Source organism: Tachypleus tridentatus, chromosome 10 (assembly GCF_004210375.1).
Source record: "Tachypleus tridentatus isolate NWPU-2018 chromosome 10, ASM421037v1, whole genome shotgun sequence".
Classification (NCBI taxonomy): domain Eukaryota; kingdom Metazoa; phylum Arthropoda; class Merostomata; order Xiphosura; family Limulidae; genus Tachypleus; species Tachypleus tridentatus.
Window position 1 is genome coordinate 83,624,867 of NC_134834.1, and position 21,242 is coordinate 83,646,108.

Here is a 21,242-nt window from a genome sequence, read left to right on the forward strand (position 1 = left end):
CAATAAAAATGCTTCCAGATGTAAAATGGGTAAAATGTGATGAACCACACTCAGCAAGTCAACTACATCCAAAACATCTGCCATTCAGAAAATGAAAATCATACCATCATCACCTCAAGTACAAAAGACCAGAGGGGATTCCAAACCCTCCTAACTCCAGAACAAGGCACATCTTAAAATTAGAAAATAATACATCCATCTGAGAACCTAATATCCAGTATTGAAAGGATACCATGGAGAAAGCAACTACCTCAACAGTGAAACTGACCAGAACAAACCCAGGCAAAATAACATCCTCAGAACATGATAAACTGATGGAATTCAGAAGGGAAAAAAACAAAACAATCCCAAGTACCTCTACTGTGACCCACAACATTGATGGAGTGTAACTGAGGGAAGAAGACACACATCTGCAATATGTGTGTGAGGACTAATGTTGACTGGTTCTAATCTAAATCCAAAACAGCCATTGGGAAATGACATTCATGTGGGATTAGGATGAGACACCCCAAATTAAAGGGTAAATTGTAATTTGAAATCTCATTCCTTTGGTTTTTGTATGTTTAAAGTAGAAGATATCATGTCCTCTATACCAGGAAAACACTAATACTATATTCTCCAGTGAATGATATTTCTGTTTTGATTTTTCAGTTCATAAAACTATTCAAGAGAGTATCATTTATGATCCATTATTCCAGCAACTTGCAAATTGAAAATGGTAGAATTCCTGACCTCCTCTAGAAGAAATGGGGAGTGTAATGTGGTGGACAGTCTAAAGGAACACCAAAACTTAAGATAGTGCAACTGGTAAGCACAAAACCTTATTTTTAAAAGCAGACCATACAAATTTATTCAATACAAGGTATGGCAGAGATGGGTAACTATCCCCTTTTGCTTTACCCAGGTAGTCCATGGGTAATATGTTCTGGAACAGGCATATTTTTGAAACAATTTCAGTGGGAGGATAACCTTCAAATGACCTTGTGGAACACCTCATCTCAACAATGTGCACTACATGGCCCTGTAACTTAACAAGCAAATTGAACAGTGTAGATTTTAAAGGTTAAATAATATACAAGTATGCACCACTCACTATACAGCAAGATTCAAATAATAAGTAATTACCATGTAAATATATGGATCAAAGATAAAGGTAAGAAATGGGATGAAGGGAAAAAGTAAGTAAAAATGAGGAAATACATCTTTTTCTTTAAACAAACTGTTTAAACCAAACCTCAATGGCTAGAAAGTCTTATAGAGAAAATAAAACAAAGAACACCTGGAAAGTGGTATGAATGGAGGCAAAGTGGGGCAATGGAGGATCACAATAACATCCTAGTCCAGAAGGGCAGCCTGCCATGGAACACAATTTGGAAGTAACATATCAACAGAGAGAGTGTAGGAGGGATAAATATCTTATAATATCAGCAAGAATGAAAGGTGTGGGACAAAGTCTCCCCATAACTGAAATTAAGGAGAGAGAATCTCCAACCAAAAAGTCAAATAAGAAACTCAGGAATATGAGGAATAGTAAACCAATCAGCTGAAAACTCCCATTCACAGACCAATGGCAGAAAATGTTCTATTTATATTGATAGGCTTCCACCAGAGAATGGAAGATGTAATGGGCTAGAAATGAAGCAATATATCAGGACCTGTCTGACCTCCTCATCAAAAACCTGATTAAAAAACAAGCATGAAGATGTAGGACAGGAAGAGCATGTCAAAGCACCAATAACTGAGGTTATTGAATAAGGGAGGGATATAGTGGAAGTTGTAGATGAATAAGTATAAAAAGCCATGGCTGAGTTGGCCAGTAAGGAGCAATAAGAATGACTTGACATATAGGTATTTATTGACTTGACCTTGATTGAAAGCATCAACAACCAGGGAAAAAGGATGAAGGGCTAGAGACCAAGAAAGAGGTAGTCTTTAGTTGATGAATACGGCAAAAGCATTAATGTGAAAAGTACTCCACTAAAGGCAAAACCACTAGAAAACAAGAAGATCAGGAGGCCATTCGATCAAACAGATTTTGTCTGTACAGGAAAGATGATTTGTAACAAGACTGAAAGCACCTAGAACATAACACATAATGCAATGAATACCTTGCACATGAGCTAAGAAAAAAGATCCAATGTGTGAAATGTAGATACCAAGAACAGATGCCAACTTGATGATGAAAATAAGAAATCACTGTAGAATTGTCAGAATTAATCATTAGCATGTGATGTTTGGTCAGAAAAATGATTCAAGGCCCAATGTACATCTAAAATCTCCAGAGTATTGATACAATAAGACTTCTTGGCTGCAAACCAACACCAAAAACCTCCCATTAATTGACCTATGTTCCCTTCATTCCTGAAAAGAAGCATTCATTAAAAGGAGGAAGGGAAATAAGAGCCTCCAAATGATCCTATGCAAGATTTCACTGGTCATGAAAAGCCCATGCATATGAGCACAACCCAAGAGAATAAGTGCAACCATGGAAGACTACCTCATGAAAAGAGATAAAACCTCATGGGCTGTAACTGAGAGATCAGCAAGAAAGTGGAGAAAGTTGGGTCCAACTGAGATGGGTGTTGAAAAAACATCCACATAGCTCAGATATTGGGTAGGTTGAAAGAAAGACTTCTCCAATTTCATTAACCAGTCCATTCAAGCCACCTTCCAGAACAGGTGAGGAATATGATTGCTGACTTCTGTCCAAAATGAGATCACAGGGCTTAGTCATCCATATAAAGATGAAGAAGCATCTTGAGATTATGAAGATGACAAACAAGATCTTGAATGACCCGACAAAAACATATGGGGCTGAACCAAGTCGAAAAGGTAGTGTGCAAATATGACAACATTCCCCTTGACTGACAAACTGAAGATATGGGCAAGACTGCCAAACAATCAGGATATGTAAGTAAGCATTTGTGATGTCTAATTTGATTATTGATAAACCTGGAGAAAAAGCTCACCTGAGAATGAGAAATAATCCCGTGGTAAAACGAGAGAGACAAAAAATTTGATTCAGGTGGGACAAATCCATAACAAGTTGCCAGTATTCATTTTTCTCAGAGACAATAACTACCCTGGAATAAACACCAGAAGAAAGATGATGATCCACAGATATGATAGCCTGTTGAGACAGAAGGTCTTGAACTGTCTCTTACAGATGCTGGCTGTTAATTTGATCTTGAAAAGGAAAGGGGTACTTGTGACAAAGGAATTTTAAGATAAATCCATCTAACAGAACCTGAATAACTACTGACATGAGGAAAGATTTCCAATGTGTAACAGATTCACACAGTCAAGCTCCCACCATACCAGAACCCAACCATTTAGTCACCAACACTGCTGGTGTGATGCCAATCTATGTTAAAGAAAACAATATAATAAGGAATCCCTAGAAGAAGGAACAAATATAGGTTGAGAGAGACTAGGATGGATAAAGGGCTTGTCGAAGTTTCATTTTTGATGAACAAGCTACAGAAGAAAAAGGGGTAGTATGTTGATGCAGGGAATCTACATATGATTCTAAAATGTCAGGAACATGGATGAATACATACTGCCACAGAAGGAGACAAGTGAGTGGCAAATGAACCTAGAACAATGCCACATCATAAGCAGAAGATCCTAACAACAGAGAAACAATGTGTGTAATGCATGAGTTAAATGTCCCTGATAATCACAGTGTCCCCCAAAGTGGCAAAACAGACCCCAACTGCTGAGTCTAGAAATGAACAGTCAGCTTGATGGCATGCCAAAGCAAAAGTGATCTACAGCCCATGATGGAGAAGGCATGCTGGCATCAACCACTGGGGAAGCAAAATGCTCAGCATGAACTCTAATATCCATAAAAGGTGGGAAAATTAAATAAGAAGATAAGAAGTTATAGTGCAACAGAGGACATGGATAATTGGAAATCAGTAAAATGGATACAACATCACATATCTGAGAAACCATGTCTAAAATGACTGTATTAGGCTTAGATGATTACGCAGGTGGGATAAAGTTACGGAAAATGGCTATCAAAATCTTCATGACACCAAACAGCTTCAGCTTGTTCTTGAGGAAGTTTAAGTTCAGGACAAGGTGGGTAACCCATATAATGATCAATCTCTCGGATAATAATCACAGACAAAAACCAATGATAGATCACCCCCATTTGCTGTCAATGAAATAATTCTTGCAGAAGATGCAATATCTAAAGTGACAACCTTAACCTCACCCCCAAAAAATACATCAAAGAAATTGTTTGATAGATTAATACATATGTGTGAAAGAGTGAAAATAAAAAAAAAAGACCAGAAAGTGAATTGAAAATAAAGCTATCAACTACAGAATCAAAAATTATTAATAAAGAAATAGTTATACTTTCAGAGTGGTCTTAAGTTCCACAGATGAAGCATACTAAAGCAAAACTATACACATCTAAACATTAGCACTGTCAAATGAAAAGTAATAGTCTGGTAAAACTGTAATGGGTACGTCTGGCACTCTCATTAGTGAGGGTTTGTTGCATAATAATTTGCAGAAGACACACATCGAAATGAGGCATTTCAAATAGAGGGGAGACAGAAAGCTTATGGCATGCATGAAAAATTTTTTGCATATAGAGAGAGCAGCATTTAATGAGCACAGCTATTTGTGTGAGTGGTGGCAATGTACCATATCGGAATAACACCTTTGAGGCTTTTGCAGCTGAATCTCCTCATGTGAAAATACTTTGAATGAGCTAATTTTTATGTTAATTGAAGCCCATACAATACTAGATGTCAATTTTCTTTGGAACAATGGAGATCACCACCAGACACTTTGCAGTGCGTTGCCAACAAATACTGGTTGTGAATATTTTGAAGAACAAGCCCAAAAGTAGGCAGATAAGTAAATAAATAATAGTTTGTGCAAAATTAAAGTCCACACATACAGTCATGTGAAAAAGTTAGGACACCCTATGAAAGCCTGTGTATTTTTGTAACATTTTTGGACATATAGATATTTAATCTCAATTTTAACAACACTGAGAGATTATAGGAATATAACTAAACAATTAAAACTGAAGAAAAGACCTTTCAAGATCTTCTGTAAATGTAATTCTACAAAAATGCATATTCTAGCTGAGGAAAAAGTGAGGACACCCCCACATTTATTCCCACTTAAAATGGCTCAACTCACACACAGGTGTATCACACTGGGTGCACATGATTAGAAGATCATTACTCAGCATTTGGAATGAGGCTTGCCCTATTTAGACCTCAGGCATTTAGTTTGGTGTGTGCTCCTGACTGTTGAAGTGAGAGTGAGCACCATAGTGAGAGCAAAAGAGCTGTCTGAGGCCTTCAGAAAGAAAACTGTAGTAGCTTATGAGTCTGGTAAGGCATTTAAAAAGATCCCAAAAAATTTTGAAATCGGTCATTCCACTGTCTGGAAAATAGTCAACAAGTGGAGGGCTTTCAAAATAAATGCCAACATGCCCAAGTCTGGTCGTCCAAGCAAGTTCACCCAGAGAGCAGACTGCAAGATGCTATAAGAGGTCTCCAAATACCCTTACATGTTATCATGGGACCTACAGCAGGCTCTGGCTACTGTTGATGTGAAAGTGCATGCCTCTACAATCAATAAGAGACTGCACAAGTTTAACTTGCATGGGAGGTGTGCAAGGAGGAAATCTTTGCAATCTAAGAGAAATATCAAGGCCAGACTGAAGTTTGCCAGAGAGAATGTAGACAAAGACCAGGACTTCTAGAATAATGTTCTTTGGACAGATGAGTCCAAAATTGAATTATCTGGACACCAGAACAGAGAACATGTTTGGCGTAAACCAAATACAGCATTCCAGGAAAAGAACCTCATACAAACTGTGAAGCATGGAGGTGGAAGTGTCATGGTTTGGGGCTGCTTTGCTGCAGCAGGACCTGGACAGCTCACAATCATAGAATCCACCATGAATTATGCTGTGTAACAGAGGGTGCTTGAGGATTATGTGAGACCATCTGTACAAAAATTAAAGCTGAAGCAGAACTGGACCCTGCAACAAGACAATGACACAAAACAAACCAGTAAATCCACCAAGGACTGGCTGAAAACTAAGAAATGGAGAGTCCTGGAAAGGCTGAGTCAAAGCCCAGATCTTAATCCCATTGAGTTGTTGTGGGGTGACTTGAAATGGGCTGTACATGCAAGAAATCCCTCAAACATCTCACAGCTGAAAGAATTCTCCATTGAGGAGTGGGGCAAACTTTCTTCAGACCAATGTCAGAGACTGGTAGATGGCTACAAGAAGCATCTCACTAGCTATTAGGGGTAGGGTGTCCTAACTTTTTCCACAGTTAGAATATGCATTTTTGTGGAATTACATTTACAGAAGATCTTGAAAGGTTTTTTCTTCAGTTTTAATTGTTTAGTTATATTACTATAATATCTCAGTATTGTTAAAATTGAGATTAAAAATCTATATATCCAAAAATGTTACAATAATACACAGGCTTTCATTGGGTGTCATAACTTTTTCACATGACTGTATATTCTTAAACATACATAATGTCTACTAATAATATGTTTTCTAACTATGGTTTCTAAGATGTGTTTATTTAATTTTTTTAATGTATTCATAAACCTTTAAACATGCAGCTAAGCCACAGGCCTAATATAAAGATTTTAAATTGTTTGAACACTCATTATATTCTTTCACAGTCAGTTAGGAGGATTTAAGTTAATACAGTTTTTCTTTCAGGTGCAAAACCTGCTAACTTAACATATAATTACACATTTATTACACTATCCAAACATAACCTTTCTTAATAATAATTTCATATCCTGCAGTCATCTTAATGATGCTTAACCTAGAATGTATGATGTAACTGAAGTCCACACATTATTTCTTCCTTTACATGCAGGTGTCTGTTAACACACACACACACACACACACATTCTTAAACACACATAACGTCTATTAATAACATGTTAAGTTTTTACAGTTCACATTTCATAAAAGAACTGAACATGGTATTAAGTTGAAAGCTAAATGAAGAAATTAACTGACAGGCATAAGTATATCTAACAAAAGAATGTTGAGAATTACAAGAGAGGAAATAAATTATTTATGAAAAAACTTTTCTTTCCTAACTTGGCAATGAAGTATTTATATACCACAGTTCAGACACTGATGTCATATTTAAAATATATATGCAAAAACGGCTCGTTTGGGTTGAGAAAATATTTTACATAGAAGAGCTTCAACGCTGACCTTCTTCGTCATCGTCAGGTTCACAAAGAAAGAGGTAATTGACCGGAAGCTGACCACATGTTTGAAAGGGGTTGTGCAACTGGGTGTCGGAATGTAGAGGGCAGTATTAGATGTTTGAATATACAATTTTATTTTATTTTATTATATTAATATAGGTATAAAGGCGTTCCTTTATATTGGTTTATTTTGGGTTTAAGTTGTTGTATAAGTAAGGCTTCTTTAATTTTATGCTTGTTTATGTTTGTTTCTTTATTTAGTATTTGAGTGTTTTCTATGGTTATGTTGTGTTTATTTGACTTGCAGTGTTCAAAACGTGTGAAGGTGACTTTTTATGTTCTTTGAATCTGGTTTCCATTTTTCTACTTGTTTCTCCAATATAGAAGTCGTGGCAGTTATCACATTGTATTTTGTAAATAATGTCGGTGTGGTGTTTGTCAGTGTAGTTTTTACATAGTGTAGACCTCAGTCTTGTGCCTGGTTTTTGAATAAATTTGGTATTAACTGGAATGTCATATTTTGTTACTAGTTTTTGCCAAATGTTGGTTATTTGTTTGCTGATGTCAGGAATATATGGTATACAGCAGTATATGGTTTCGTGATTTTTTGATTCGTGAGATATATTTACTTTAGTTGGTTGATTTTGCTTTCTGTCTAGGTGGGTGCGTATAATGTTTTCTACGGTTTGTGGAGGAAACTTATTGATGTTGATGAAGTATTGTTTTATTTTGTCTAATTCATCGTTAATTTTATCTGGTGAGCATAGTTTTATGGCTGTGTTTATTTGGTTTCTTAGTATGTTGAGTTTTTGTGTTGTTTCATGTGCTGAGTCCCAAGGAATGTATAAGTCCAGTATGGGTGATTTTTCGGTGGATTTCTGTTTTGAATTGTGTGTCGGTTCTTGTAATTTTGAGGTTAAGAAATGATATTTGATTGCTTTCTTCCTGTTTACATGTGAAGTTAATGTTGGGATGTATAGAGTTAATGTGATTGAAAAAATTAAGTATGTGTTCTGTAGATTTGAATCCTGCAACCATGTCATCTACATATCTGTACCAGTATAGTGGTGGATGTAATGCTGTGTTAATTGCTTGTGTTTCAACTTGTGTCATAAAAATATTGGCTAGAACTGGTGATACTGGGTTGCCCATGCTTAGGCCATTTGTTTGTATATAGTTTTGGTTGTTGAACATGAAGTTTGTCTTTATCGTGGTGAATTCTATGAGGGTTGCTAACTGGTTACTGGGAATGTCTATAGTTGGGTTAGGGTCTCGGATATAGAGTTCTAAGGCTATCTTGCAGGCTTCAGTAGTTGGAACTTCTGTAAAGAGGGATATAACATCGAAACTGGCCATTAAGGCTTTATGATTAAGTTGATTTAGATTAGACTTGAAATTAAAAGAGTCTTTGATGAATGAGCTGGCTGATGTTACATATTTGGAGAATGCCCATGCTATGTATTTATCAAGATTGTAATTAAACGATTCATATGTGGACATTATTGGTCGTAATGGACAATCTGGTTTATAAGGTTTGGGGATGCCGTATATTTGCGGTGTGCGTGAGTCGGTTTTAATGTAGGTAGGAATAAAGTGTTTGTGAAATTGTGTTGGCTTTTTTCATTTGTAGTAGCAATTTGTTCAGTTGCGTCTCGTGTGTCTTTGTTGGATTTGTGTGTATTGGTTTAAATTTGTTCGTGTCTGATAGGATGTTATTCATTTTTTGGATGTATTCATTCGTGTTCATTATGACTATAGCGTTACCTTTATCTGCTTTTAGAATTTTTATGTTTTTGTCTTGTTTTAGGTTTTTAATGGAATTAATATCTCTTTTTGTAAGGTTGTTTTTTAGTTTTCTACATTCCGACACCCAGTTACACAACCCCTTTCAAACATGTGGTCAGCTTCCGGTCAGTTACCTCTTTCTTTGTGAACCTGACGATGACCGAAGAAGGTCGAAACGTTGTTCGCTCTTCTATGTAAAATATTTTCTCAACCCAAACGAACCGTTTTTGCATATATATTTCACAACAAGTGGGTTTCTCGACGTCACTGATATTTAAAATAATTTTTTTTGAGTCTCTTACATTAATTAAGCACATAAATACTTCATTGCCAAGTTAGGAAAGAAAAGTTTTTTCATAAATAATTTATTTCCTCTCTCTTGTAATTCTCAACATTCTCTTGTTAAATATACTTATGCCTGTCAGTTAATTTCTTCATTTAGCTTTCCACTTAATACCATGTTCAGTTCTTTGATGAAATGTGAACTGTAAAAACTTAACATGTTATTAATAGACATTATGTGTGTTTAAGAATGTGTGTGTTAACAGACACCTGCATGTAAAGGAAGAAATAATGTGTGGACTTCAGTTACATCATACATTCTAGGTTAAGCATCATTAAGATGACTGCAGGATATGAAATTATTATCAAGAAAAGTTATGTTTGGATAGTGTAATAAATGTGTAATTATATGTTAAGTTAGCAGGTTTTGCACCTGAAAGAAAAACTGTATTAACTTAAATCCTCCTAACTGTACTATGAAAAAATATAATGAATACATTAAAAAAAATTAAATAAACACATTTTAGAAACCATAGTTAGTCAATAAAATAAAAAAAATGTTGTAATAGAATTATACATTTTGCCATAAAAAACAAAACTCATAAGAGCATTAAGGTCTCTGAATGGCATACCCAGAGCCCAGATCTAAACCATAACTTTGGTACCATTTACATATTAAAATATTAGTCATCATATCCTGGGTGAGCTTTGAAACAGTACTGAAAATAAACTGTACTAAACACCCAATGTCACACAGAAAAGAGAATACTTTGCAGAACAATATAAATTAATATGGGTAGACTTATATTGTAGTGATATACATATGATCACCAAAAATTTACTTAAAAATTATATGTTTAGACACTTAAAAGATAAAAACATGTTGCAAAGATCACAATAAAACCTACTGTATCCCCATAGGTTACAATCACGCTACATCACATAAAATTTCCCGAGTGTTTGTTTTGGGCATTTAGTCACACATGCAAGATGAAATATATCCATAATTCAGTGGCCTTAAGTGATACATTTAATTTATTCACAGCAATTTGTTAATATTAATTAAAATTTTATATTTAACAAAAAATGAAATTCTGCCTTAGCTTTTAGTTCATGACAGCTTTACAAAATGCTTTATCATACTTACTTTAAAGATTTTTTTATTTAATTTATTTACATTTAAATAAAATAATTACTATATTATGTTAAGAATAAAAAGGCTCATTCTTACTTGGACTTCTAAAACCCATGCTTGACATTTTAATCTTGTTGAAGGCCTTTTCAAGCAACATATTATTCCTTTGGTTTCGAGGACAGTAAAAAAATGTTTTGTTGGACTGACTGTAGTCAATAAAAGCATAGTTCAAAGTAAGTGGATTTACTGGGTTAAAGATAGTAGCATTATGTTTCACTGCCGTTCCCATATCTGTGTCCGTTGGGCCAAGAGTCCTGAGATAGGCAAGAAGTGCTGACAGCAAAAGAGGAGTTATGACCTCAAATCCTGTGACAATGTAATGGCGTCGACGAAGCAGTAAGCCTTTCCATATAAGAAGCAAAAACTGTTGTACAACTCCCATACTTCCTGATGAGTAATTCTTATGCTCTTTTCCCTGTTTTACCTTTCAGAATGTAGTTACTGCAAATACATAAATAAGAAAAAAATCATAAATTATAAAGACACTTCCAACTAGGTAGGTAAATAAGCTTTCTTTTGTTTTCTCTGGAATACATCAATGTAATTTTTATATTTTTTCTGGGTATTCTATCAGTAATTTTCTAAAAATTAAGTGAATAAATAATACATTGATTTGATCATGTAAAATACAGATTTGAAGATAATTTTTATACACAATGCCATGAGTTACCAATGGTTCACAACTGGCTTGCATCACTTGGCAAAAGAGCCACTGGTGTATCACAACCATTTTTTATACATTTTCATTTTAAGTTTTGTAAGTTGTGATAGTCTTAGTTTAATTTTTGCTTGTGCATGAAATTCAAATACTTTTTATTTCAATGTACAGTATTTAACCCTTTTTCATGATTAAACTGTGTTATATTTATGTGAAATTTGGTAACATAAACATTAATTTCACCTTTTTGAAGGAAGAAATTATATAGGTTATAATTCATGACTTAGTAGTATGTTCTAATGTATAAGGGAGTAAAATCACAAAATATATTCCTTGCTTTCTTTCAAAATTTCACATTTTTCTGCATCATGCTTCTGCTCATAACAAGACACACATAAGAAAGGTTCCCCTTCCATTCTGCACAGTATTTTTTTCAATCTTTTAGCTTTGAAGACTGCCATTTTTGAATTTCCATTTATTCATATGTTTTTACTGCAACCTCTGCAACATTTGCATGTCTCATAACTTTTGCCATCCATTTCAATGGGGTTAATGTTCTACCCTTTGTTCTCTAACAGTGCTCCTCTCTCTTTCTACAGAAATGTCCTCTTGGTCTTTCCTTGTCAGTGGTGAAAAAGTACTGATTCTCAAAAACTCTTGACAGACATATGTTATTGCATGGTGTTTAGTATATAGTATGTATAGATTTACTATTGATAATCCAAGAAGAAGCTCAAATGATACCTTCTTATACCATTTGTCAGTCTTGTGTAGAAGGTGACTCACAAGCAGCCATCTAATTTGAAATATTCACTCCTTTTTCAGTTTTGATGTAGTCAATTATACGAGATGGTTTTTGCATTTCTTATCTATTACAATTCCCAGCACCCCAGTTTTTTCATTTGGATATTATGACTAGGATCTGTATTCAACATCAGAAGCTCACGTCTGTCGATCCATTTAACAACCTTTATTCCTTGACAATATTGCTTACCAACAACTTCACTGGCTTTCAGATGTTTTTTTTTACAGTAACATCAGTAGGCAAGTGTTTTTTTTTTTTTTAAATAGTAAGGTCCCACATATGCAAGTTTGTTTCATTAAAAGACTTCTTGAAAGAATGGTAGATGTAGAAAAATTATCTACATAAAGATACATTCTTCATTTAGTAATCCATCCACTGGTGACAGTTTTATTGTCAAAAATAACCCAATAGCAGCATATTTTCCATCCTTGAAATACAGCTAGAAATATTATGTTCTAATACAGTACTGAATTTAACTACTGTTGTGTGTATGAAATATATTATTCACTATTATACAGCCCTGATAATCATTAGCAATAATCAGCTTTCATAATTCTATAATTTTATTAATAGTAGTAATATATTAAACAGGTATGTACTTCCTGTAAAAAACAAATGAAAAAAAAAGCCTGGTTGGAAATACTGAATGCAAACAAGCAGAGTTAATACACACCTGTAAAAATTTTTAAAATATACATATATACAATCTCAATTTTTCTTAATTACGAAGTAATCATGAAAAATAGTTTCATACATGTACATTGTCTTTTTGGCATAATTCTATTTCTATGTACAAAAATGATATTAACATGTATGGAGCAGATGCAATAGATATGTTTCAGCCAAAATGTATTCTTCAGGTTAACCTGAAGATAACCTATGAAGGTTAAAACACTGTTCTGTACTTTAATTTAATTAAAGTTTTAATACCCATACCAGCCATCTTGAGAATATATTTTTGCTTTAAGTGGGTTTCTCGTGCCACAAATGTTTCAGCCAGATATAAAATAGTCAAATGATTTGGCCGAATAACTTAACAGTTGGAAACTTTATTTCTAACAAACTGTTCCGTTAGATTCTCAGTACAATAGGAAATATTAGACATACATAAACACAAAATCTTGGTAAGAGATAAATAAATGAGATACTGCTAGGATGAAAAAAAAAACCCAACAAACTTTACACGAATGTTCATGTAATAACCCTAGGGCTTACAACTACAAATTATATTTTTCTACAAAGAGACACAAAATTATTTACTGAATAGTCTTTAGTGCAACTTACAGGGCATGCAGGATGCACTATATCCATAGGTGTAATAATTACAACCAACCATGCAAAGATCTGTAACTTGAATCCCTGTCTTAGTTTATAATTGCCATCAACTGCCATCTGTGGTGCCTAATTATCATAAATTATTTACAATACAATAACATAAAAATAAAATGAAAAACAAAGCCTTGAATGTAATTACATTGAAATAATTGATAATATTAGTTTTTATGAGATAGCAAATGGAAAACACTTTCTACTAGCTCAGTGTACCATAACAAACAAATTAGCATTCTCAATGCTAAGAATTTGTAAGGAATATCAGTATAACACAAAAGGTGAGGCTGAGGTTTCACATTTTAGAGTGTTTACTAAACAAGAAACAATTCAGAAGCATAGAACATTAGCTCTTCTAATGTCATGTTTGTAGATAAATAACTCTCTCAGTGACAAGGCTTATCTATAGACACACAATAATGACTAAAATGACACTTTTCAAAATGTGATTACTAAACTCAACCTCTTAAAACACAGAAGTTGAAAGAGAAATACTCTTTCTTCATGGTGGTACAAAATTCAAAACTGGCATGCCACTAAATATATACTGTTATGTTTGATTACCCTGTGTAATTGGTAAAATTATTATATTGAATAAGCAACTATACTTGGTTGTTATTGAAATGCACTTTGGTTGACAAAGCAAAACCACAATAAGAATTACCAAGCAAGATTTTCCCCACAAAATGTTCACATACACACAAATATATATATACATATGTATGAAATGTGCAAAAATGCAATAGCTATTCAGATTTCAAATGCAAATATAATTTTTCTGATATCAAGCAATAGTTTCATAAGCTTTACAGGGCAATGGACTCAAGAACATATGAATTAAGCCTAACATTAGAGACAACAGAATAATTAAGTCCTTCAAGGCCTAGATATCTACCTTTGAAATAAGTTTAAAAATCATTCTATTTTCCAGAAAATTATGTATTCTATTATATTATTAAACTTTTGAAAAGATTCCAGTTCCACTGTCTGAATTGTACATTTTGTTCTATCATCCAGTTGTCTTTATCCTATTTTTAGTAAGCTATATTTTTAAAGTTAATTTTACTGTTAGCTGGAGGGAGTTGCAAGTTGTAATGATTATGATAAGTTTAGCCTAGAAAGTTATCTGTACTTTTAATGGCTTCAAATTCAATCATCAACTACAAACTTTATTTTAAGGATGTACACCTACTTTGTTTCAGCCTAATTCTCATATCCTCATCTGCTATTTATCTATAAATATGGCACGTTAAACCAAATCAATTATTTTACAAGTATCTGGGTAAGATAAATGAGCAAACCTTTCCAATCTTTATAAGTTCATCTAAGTTCTTTATCCTCCTTATCCTGTACTTGAGCTTTTTCCAGATATTTTTTTTTGTATGACAATCCAAACCTGTTGGATAAGACAGCTATCAATGCTTGGTAACTGTTCTAGCTCTCAGATGGAAGGCTACTTAATGTTACCAAAGCTTGTCATTTCAAATGTGTGACAGGATGTGTGGCTTATTGTTCACTATTCTGCTCACGGTGCCTTTATATCATATTATAATTATTTCTCTATGGGCCAATGTTGAAATAACTACATGTATTCTGGAAATGGATCTTGTTATGTCATAGTTGGAGAAGTTCACAAAGGTTACTACAGGGTAACTGATAAAATTTATTCCTCTACTGGCCAATGTTTTAATGGCTACTTGTATTCTGGAAGTTATTTTTTTTATTAATTTCCAAAAACAACTGAGAAGTTTGGATCCATTATATCTGTGCATACTTTTACAACATTAAATAATACAGTTATTAATTTCTGAAATAAAATAGACACAAGTGGATGGGATTCAACCTCCTTGAACCTCTTCCTTAAATCCACACCTACTTATTATAAATAGTGGTTATAAACTTCTGGAAAAAAAAAAAAAGGTTTGGAGTTTCTGCACCCTGAACTTCTATACTATATCCATACATGCTTTTAAAGAAAACAATTTCTGAACAAAATGGATGGAGGACGATATACAATATTAAGAAATACTTTTAATTTCTAGAAAAAGACAGAGATCTGGACTACATTACACAGCCAGGAGAACAGCATTTGCAATCCTTACATCCGACACATTTCAACAGCACTCTCCTAGCATATGGCAGCTGAACCATGACCTGCTCACTAGTTAGCATATTATGGCAGCTGAACCATGACCTGCTCACTAGTTTCAACACATCTTTTATCTTTTTCTGTTTTAATCAAATCCTGACAGAAACACAAAGAGTTTTTAAACCTTTGTTTCACAGTATCATAGGAGCATAAATAATCAACTATGTATTGCACAGAAATGGATAAACTCTTAGATCTGCTTACAAGAATGATAAAAAAATGTATACAGTCATAAACTATATACATTGTTTCATCTCTCTGAAACTGACATTTTTGCATCATCAAGCAGAAATAAGCCTCATGCCCAAGTAAACTCAAGTATTATTGGTATGGGTTACGACATATGCCTTTAGAAGTGAAAATAAAGTATGCACATGTGTGTGTCTGTATATATATAAAAACACACACTATTACTTTGTTTTTGTTATCTTTACATTTTTTGCTTTAATTCACTGGTAATTCTAAAAAAGTCACATTTCAAAGTAGTTTATACAAAAAAAGGATTACTAACAAATGGAACTTATTTTTAGCAGCAAAATCTTCATTTTCCCAATTACTGCAATTAATTACAAACTACTGCTGCTTCTTTAACCCAGACCAGCATTAGCAGGTGGTTAAGGCACTCAACTCATAATCTGAAGGTCACGGGTTCAAATCCCAGTCACACTAAACATGCTTGTTCTCTCAGCAGTAGGGGGCGTTATAATGTGATAGTCAATCCCACTTTTCATTGGTAAAATAGTAGCCAAAGAGTTGGCAGTGGGTGATGACAACTAGTTGCCTTCTCTCTAGTCTTACACTGCTAAATTAGGGATGGCTAGTGCAGTTAGCCCTTGTGTAGCTTTGCACAAATTTCAAAACAAAACAAACAAAATTCTTTAACCCTTAACATGCAAGCAGGTCAAATGCGCATGTCACAATATTTTAGCAAGTTACATTGAAAATTTAATTAAATTATTTAATTATTGCAATATACAAACAAACTCAATGCCAAACCATAGATAATAAATCAATTTTTAATATAAGTTTTAAAGTTTTAATTGTATAAGAAAGTATTTAAAAACAACTTCAAATTTCCCTCATGTGACAACTTGGCTTTTTTTGATCCATTTCCTCTTCTGGATGTTATTTTTTGTCCACTGCTTAAAAAAAAACAACCTACAAAGTTTAACACAAAATATTCTCTACAATTTCATCATCCACATTATGAAGCTATATTTTTATATTGTTCAAATGTCAAGAGCAGTCATTGAAAATTCAAAAACTACCTCTGACATGCTGTAATTTATAATTTACTAATAGATTTTCTGAAGCCAACTTTCATTAATTTAAAACCAATGGAAAACATAGATTTCAACTGATTGATTGCCATAGTTGTCACACCATGAAGGTTTACAAATAATTAACAATTTGGTTTGATGTGAAAAAAATACCTTCCCACAAGGACACACTGGAAAGAATAATTGAATTACTAACTAATCAAGTCACATAATTAAAAATGCTTGAGTATTGGTACCAACAATCTGGAACCATTGGTACTACTGGAAACTCTGCATACATTAATACTTCTATTGTCTTTGGTTCCCTAGTAGGACAGTGGTAGGTCTTTGAATTTACAATGCTAAAAATCAAGAATTTCAATACCCTTACATTCTGTTGTTTTTTCTCTGTAAAAATATTCTTGGGCAGGTACTTTTGGGCCATTCGATAAGAATAATTCGATAACTAGTTAAAGGAACAGACATGGTAACCTTCCTAAACTTAGAGGTGTCATAACACGATGGTCAATCACAGTATTCATTCGTAAAACAGTAACTGTCTTCCCTCAAGTAGCTTTGCATGAAATTCAAAGGCAAACCATTTTTTGAAACTTATAAACATTTGAAATTGATTTGACATCCTGAATACTAACTTTATGTTGATGGAACACAGGACTTTTATCGAATTAAAATGCAAGAAAATCTAAAATTAAATTTTGTGATGTACACAATTAAAAAAAAAAGCTAGTAAGAAAGCTGTGCTTTTCATTTCTAATATTTAGATAATTAGAATAAAATTTACTGCATGACAGTTTGGTGTTTTACTACAAAATATTAGAAACTATATAAAATAAGATGAAATAAATATACCAAGGCCATTTGCAGGATGCTCCTGTACTGTACTTGTAGATATATAAACTACGATTATGTGCAACACAGACAAGAAAATTCAGCTACCGAATTACATAACACATCCTTTTTTATTTTTTTATTTCAAGTTTTGTAAAATCACCTAATATTAGGCTTGATACAACAACAATCAGTCACTGGGAGTGGGTTGAGTGTTAGAGACAAAAAATATACCTCTAAAGGAAATAAGAATGTTTTGTTATTCATTTGTATTTTTTTTTTTTAATGTTCTCCAACTTCAAAAGAAACAAAAATGACTTATAGGATAACAAATGAACACAGCTGATGAAAAGGTTAAAAACAAATTTAATGCAGAACAATTAGTCTTGCAGTAAACCCTGGATTATGGTTTAATCTTACTGGACTGAAGCCCAGAGTCTCACACTAATTTGGGAGCTTCAAGCTATGACTATATATGTATTGCACATAGAGATTCTGTCTGGAGGGAGGGCCTCTATAATTTGAAAAGCCAAGGACCAATAAAACTCTTAATCCGGCCTTGCTATAAAAAACAGAAGTAGTAACAATGTAAAATAATTACAGTTTATCATAGAAATTATTTACATTTGTCATGGAATGTTGAAAAAATATAACAAGTTTTGAAATACAGAGTATAAAGAAATAAAGAGAGCTGAATACAGAATTTAAATGTCTTAAAACAATTTTATCTGTAAGCTTAAAAATTAATGCATGTAACCATGGCAATAAATTCGCAGCACATTTCACCAACGTCTTAATATTCTGTAAAGTCACAAGTTCTTTTATTGGAACACATGGGGGAAGAATATATTTGAAATTTGTAAATAGTGCATATGATGCCAAACAAGAAAACTTGTCCATTTTAAGGAAAATAAATTTAAAAATAATGCCAATGCTAACACTATCATTTAATTAATTTCTAAGGATATATTATATCTGTTACCTGTAATTATTTCTGAAGGTAAATTTATTCCAATACATTCAGATTATCTTAAAAGATATGTTTCTTTGATAGAAAACAGAGACAATTACCAAAGCTTTTTTGGTAAGCAATACAACAGCAAGACAATAAATAATTCTGCAAACTAACAGAGATAGTAGTGTTGCATCAAAATTAATGAACTGATTAGTGACTATTTGTAATTAAGCACAAAGTTCCACCATGGGCTATCTGTGCTATGCCCACAGATTTTCTATAATTCAACAATGCAGATTTCAAAAATATTTTTTTTTATTTCTTTACCATAATGAACATTTCTTTATTGTTATGTTTGGCTTGCAAAATGATCAATAAGACTCATGTCGCAACTGGTCTAGAGAAATCTACAGCCAGTAGTTGTCAACATTTTAAGCATAATAAAATATGACACGATTTCAATGAAAATAATTCATTTATGTAAAAGTACACACAATGTTTTACGAAAAATCTATATGTGATGAAAAGTGGATATCATTTTCAAATTCAGCATAAAGTAGTTATTGGAATACGTAAACATTTTAAGACAATAAAATCGTTACAGGACTGCATTATCAGGCTTAAATGATACAGAGGCAAGTCATATACATTTAATGTATTAAACATATGCCACAGAAGTAAGAGAAAAAAATTAAACAGCACCAATTATACTAATAATAATTAGGCAACAGATAAAGATTATTTTTGTTCCCATAATCAAGAGATGAAATAACACTTAACCAAGTGATGGATAGACTTATTCCAAATAACAAATTAGACAAGCCGTGCACATTTCAGATAAAGATTATTATACAATGAAACCTTGTAAATAAGTTGTTTTATTAAAAATCAGACCCAGAAAGAGCTTCAGCTAGACTCACTGATGATCTAAAGTAACAGAGTAAATAAATAATTTGTCCATCAACAACAACAAAGAGCATATATTGTATTAGACGTTGATGAAATAATTAAATACAGTTGTAAAAAAAGAACCGGATGGAATAACAGAATGTTGAAACAGTATTCCCAAGAAATAGACAGAAGTAGGCCCGGCATGGCCAAGTGGTTGGTTAAGGCACTCGACTTGTAATCTGAGGGTTGTGTGTTCAAATCCCCATCGCATGAAACATGCTCACCCTTACAGCCGTGGGAGCGTCATAATGTTACGGTCAATCCCACTATTCATTGGTAAAAGAGTAGCCCAAGAGTTGACAGTGGGTAGTGATGACTAGCTTCCTTCCCTCTAGTCTTACACTGCAAAATTAGGGATGACTAGTGCAGATAGCCCTCATGTAGCTTTGCGTGAAATTCAAAAACAGACAGACAGAGGCAGCATCTTAATTGAGCAAGATCAGCGGAACACAAGTACTAATACTATTAGTACCATTATAGATTCAACGGCACTAATAATAAAGATGAACATGGCTGAGAAAACAAAGCATTTCATTTACAAAATTAGAACGTTTCTTAATACACTCATTTCATCTTCAGCAAAATCTGAAAAAAAAAGTTACAAAAGATATTTATTAACTAAAACTATACTATCGTTAACCACTAGTTAGAAAAATATTCCTCTCTTTAATGATCTTGAGGTCTGGAATAGATAAACAATAATTTCAATCGAGTTCGGTGGTGAACTTGATACTGGGACATAGAAATTAAGATTATTTTAGAAACGTACTTAGATATAGCGTTTGTAAAGGAAAATTTTCTAGCCAATTGTGTTCATGGTAGCATAGAAAACAACTGGCTATCGTTGGAACCAGCGAGGGTCCCATAAGGTTCCACTTTTTTAATGGCTGTCAACTAATTTTCTAATAATTATACGCAATTTCATAAATAATTAACAAATTCCAAGCACTAGCCAGAGTGCAAACCGTCCCTAAATCTCCCGTTACTATCTCCCTGTATTTTATGGGTTCACAATCCTTACAAATTAAAAACAAATCTCCTTTCTCTGAAACAAAAATTTTGCCCTAAAATTCAGCTCTGACTAGTATACATAGATCAAGCATCCTTATTAAATGTTTACTTCCATACAAAGGTCAGCTACATAAACAGCTACTTTCGTGTACCAATATAGAAACGGTGACTATTAGGCCACGTACATTGACAAAACAAAACGCAACATGAAAATTAGCTGTGACCATTTAATAGAACCGACCTCCATTACGAAAAACTAACCACTCATTCATCCGATCACAGTTAAACAATATTTGATTTAATTATTTCTTTGTCATTAACACATGATCTTCAAGACTTGAACAATACATTAAAGAAAATTTACTAAAGGCCTCCCTACTCTTAATGATTTACAAACCTCTTTATATCTAAAATTATTCTTGTTTACACACTTAAAATTCGACTTTTCCGCAACATATCTACTACGTGTAGTTTTATCCTTCCTTTTACGACTTTACTTAATAATTGAGTCAAATATTGGTTAATGATATTATAGTTTTAAATAATAAATACGTTTGTTATTCCGTTTTCAAACTTCGCTGAAGAAGAAATAAGTATATTCTGAAACAAACTTTTGAACTTTGTCAATAAAATGTTTTGCGTTTTCTCAATCGTCTCCATTGTTACGATTACACTTAGTTTCTCCATCGTGATTATCTTTCCAGTACTTTAATTTTAAGCCTGCAATATAAAATGAAGTGAATTCACGACACCAAAACATATGAGCATTGCGAAAGAA

The 21,242-nt window shown here is 33.3% G+C and overlaps 1 protein-coding gene across 3 annotated transcripts in view; it reads right to left on the bottom strand.

The window, feature by feature from the left end:
* LOC143229743 (phospholipid-transporting ATPase ABCA3-like) overlaps positions 1-21,242 on the bottom strand; it is an 89,509-nt gene that overhangs the window by 66,006 nt on the left and 2,261 nt on the right. Inside the window, exons 2-3 of one of the 3 annotated variants that reach the window (XM_076462496.1) lie at positions 14,592-14,686; positions 10,535-10,939 (exon numbers count right to left, since the gene is read on the bottom strand). In XM_076462496.1, coding sequence (XP_076318611.1) covers positions 10,535-10,880 — 346 coding nt within the window. In that variant the 5' untranslated portion in view covers positions 10,881-10,939; positions 14,592-14,686. Of the gene's footprint in view, positions 1-10,534; positions 10,940-13,245; positions 13,363-14,591; positions 14,687-21,242 lie in introns of those variants that run through there. The other 2 variants (XM_076462497.1, XM_076462495.1) reach the window with 2 other exon arrangements.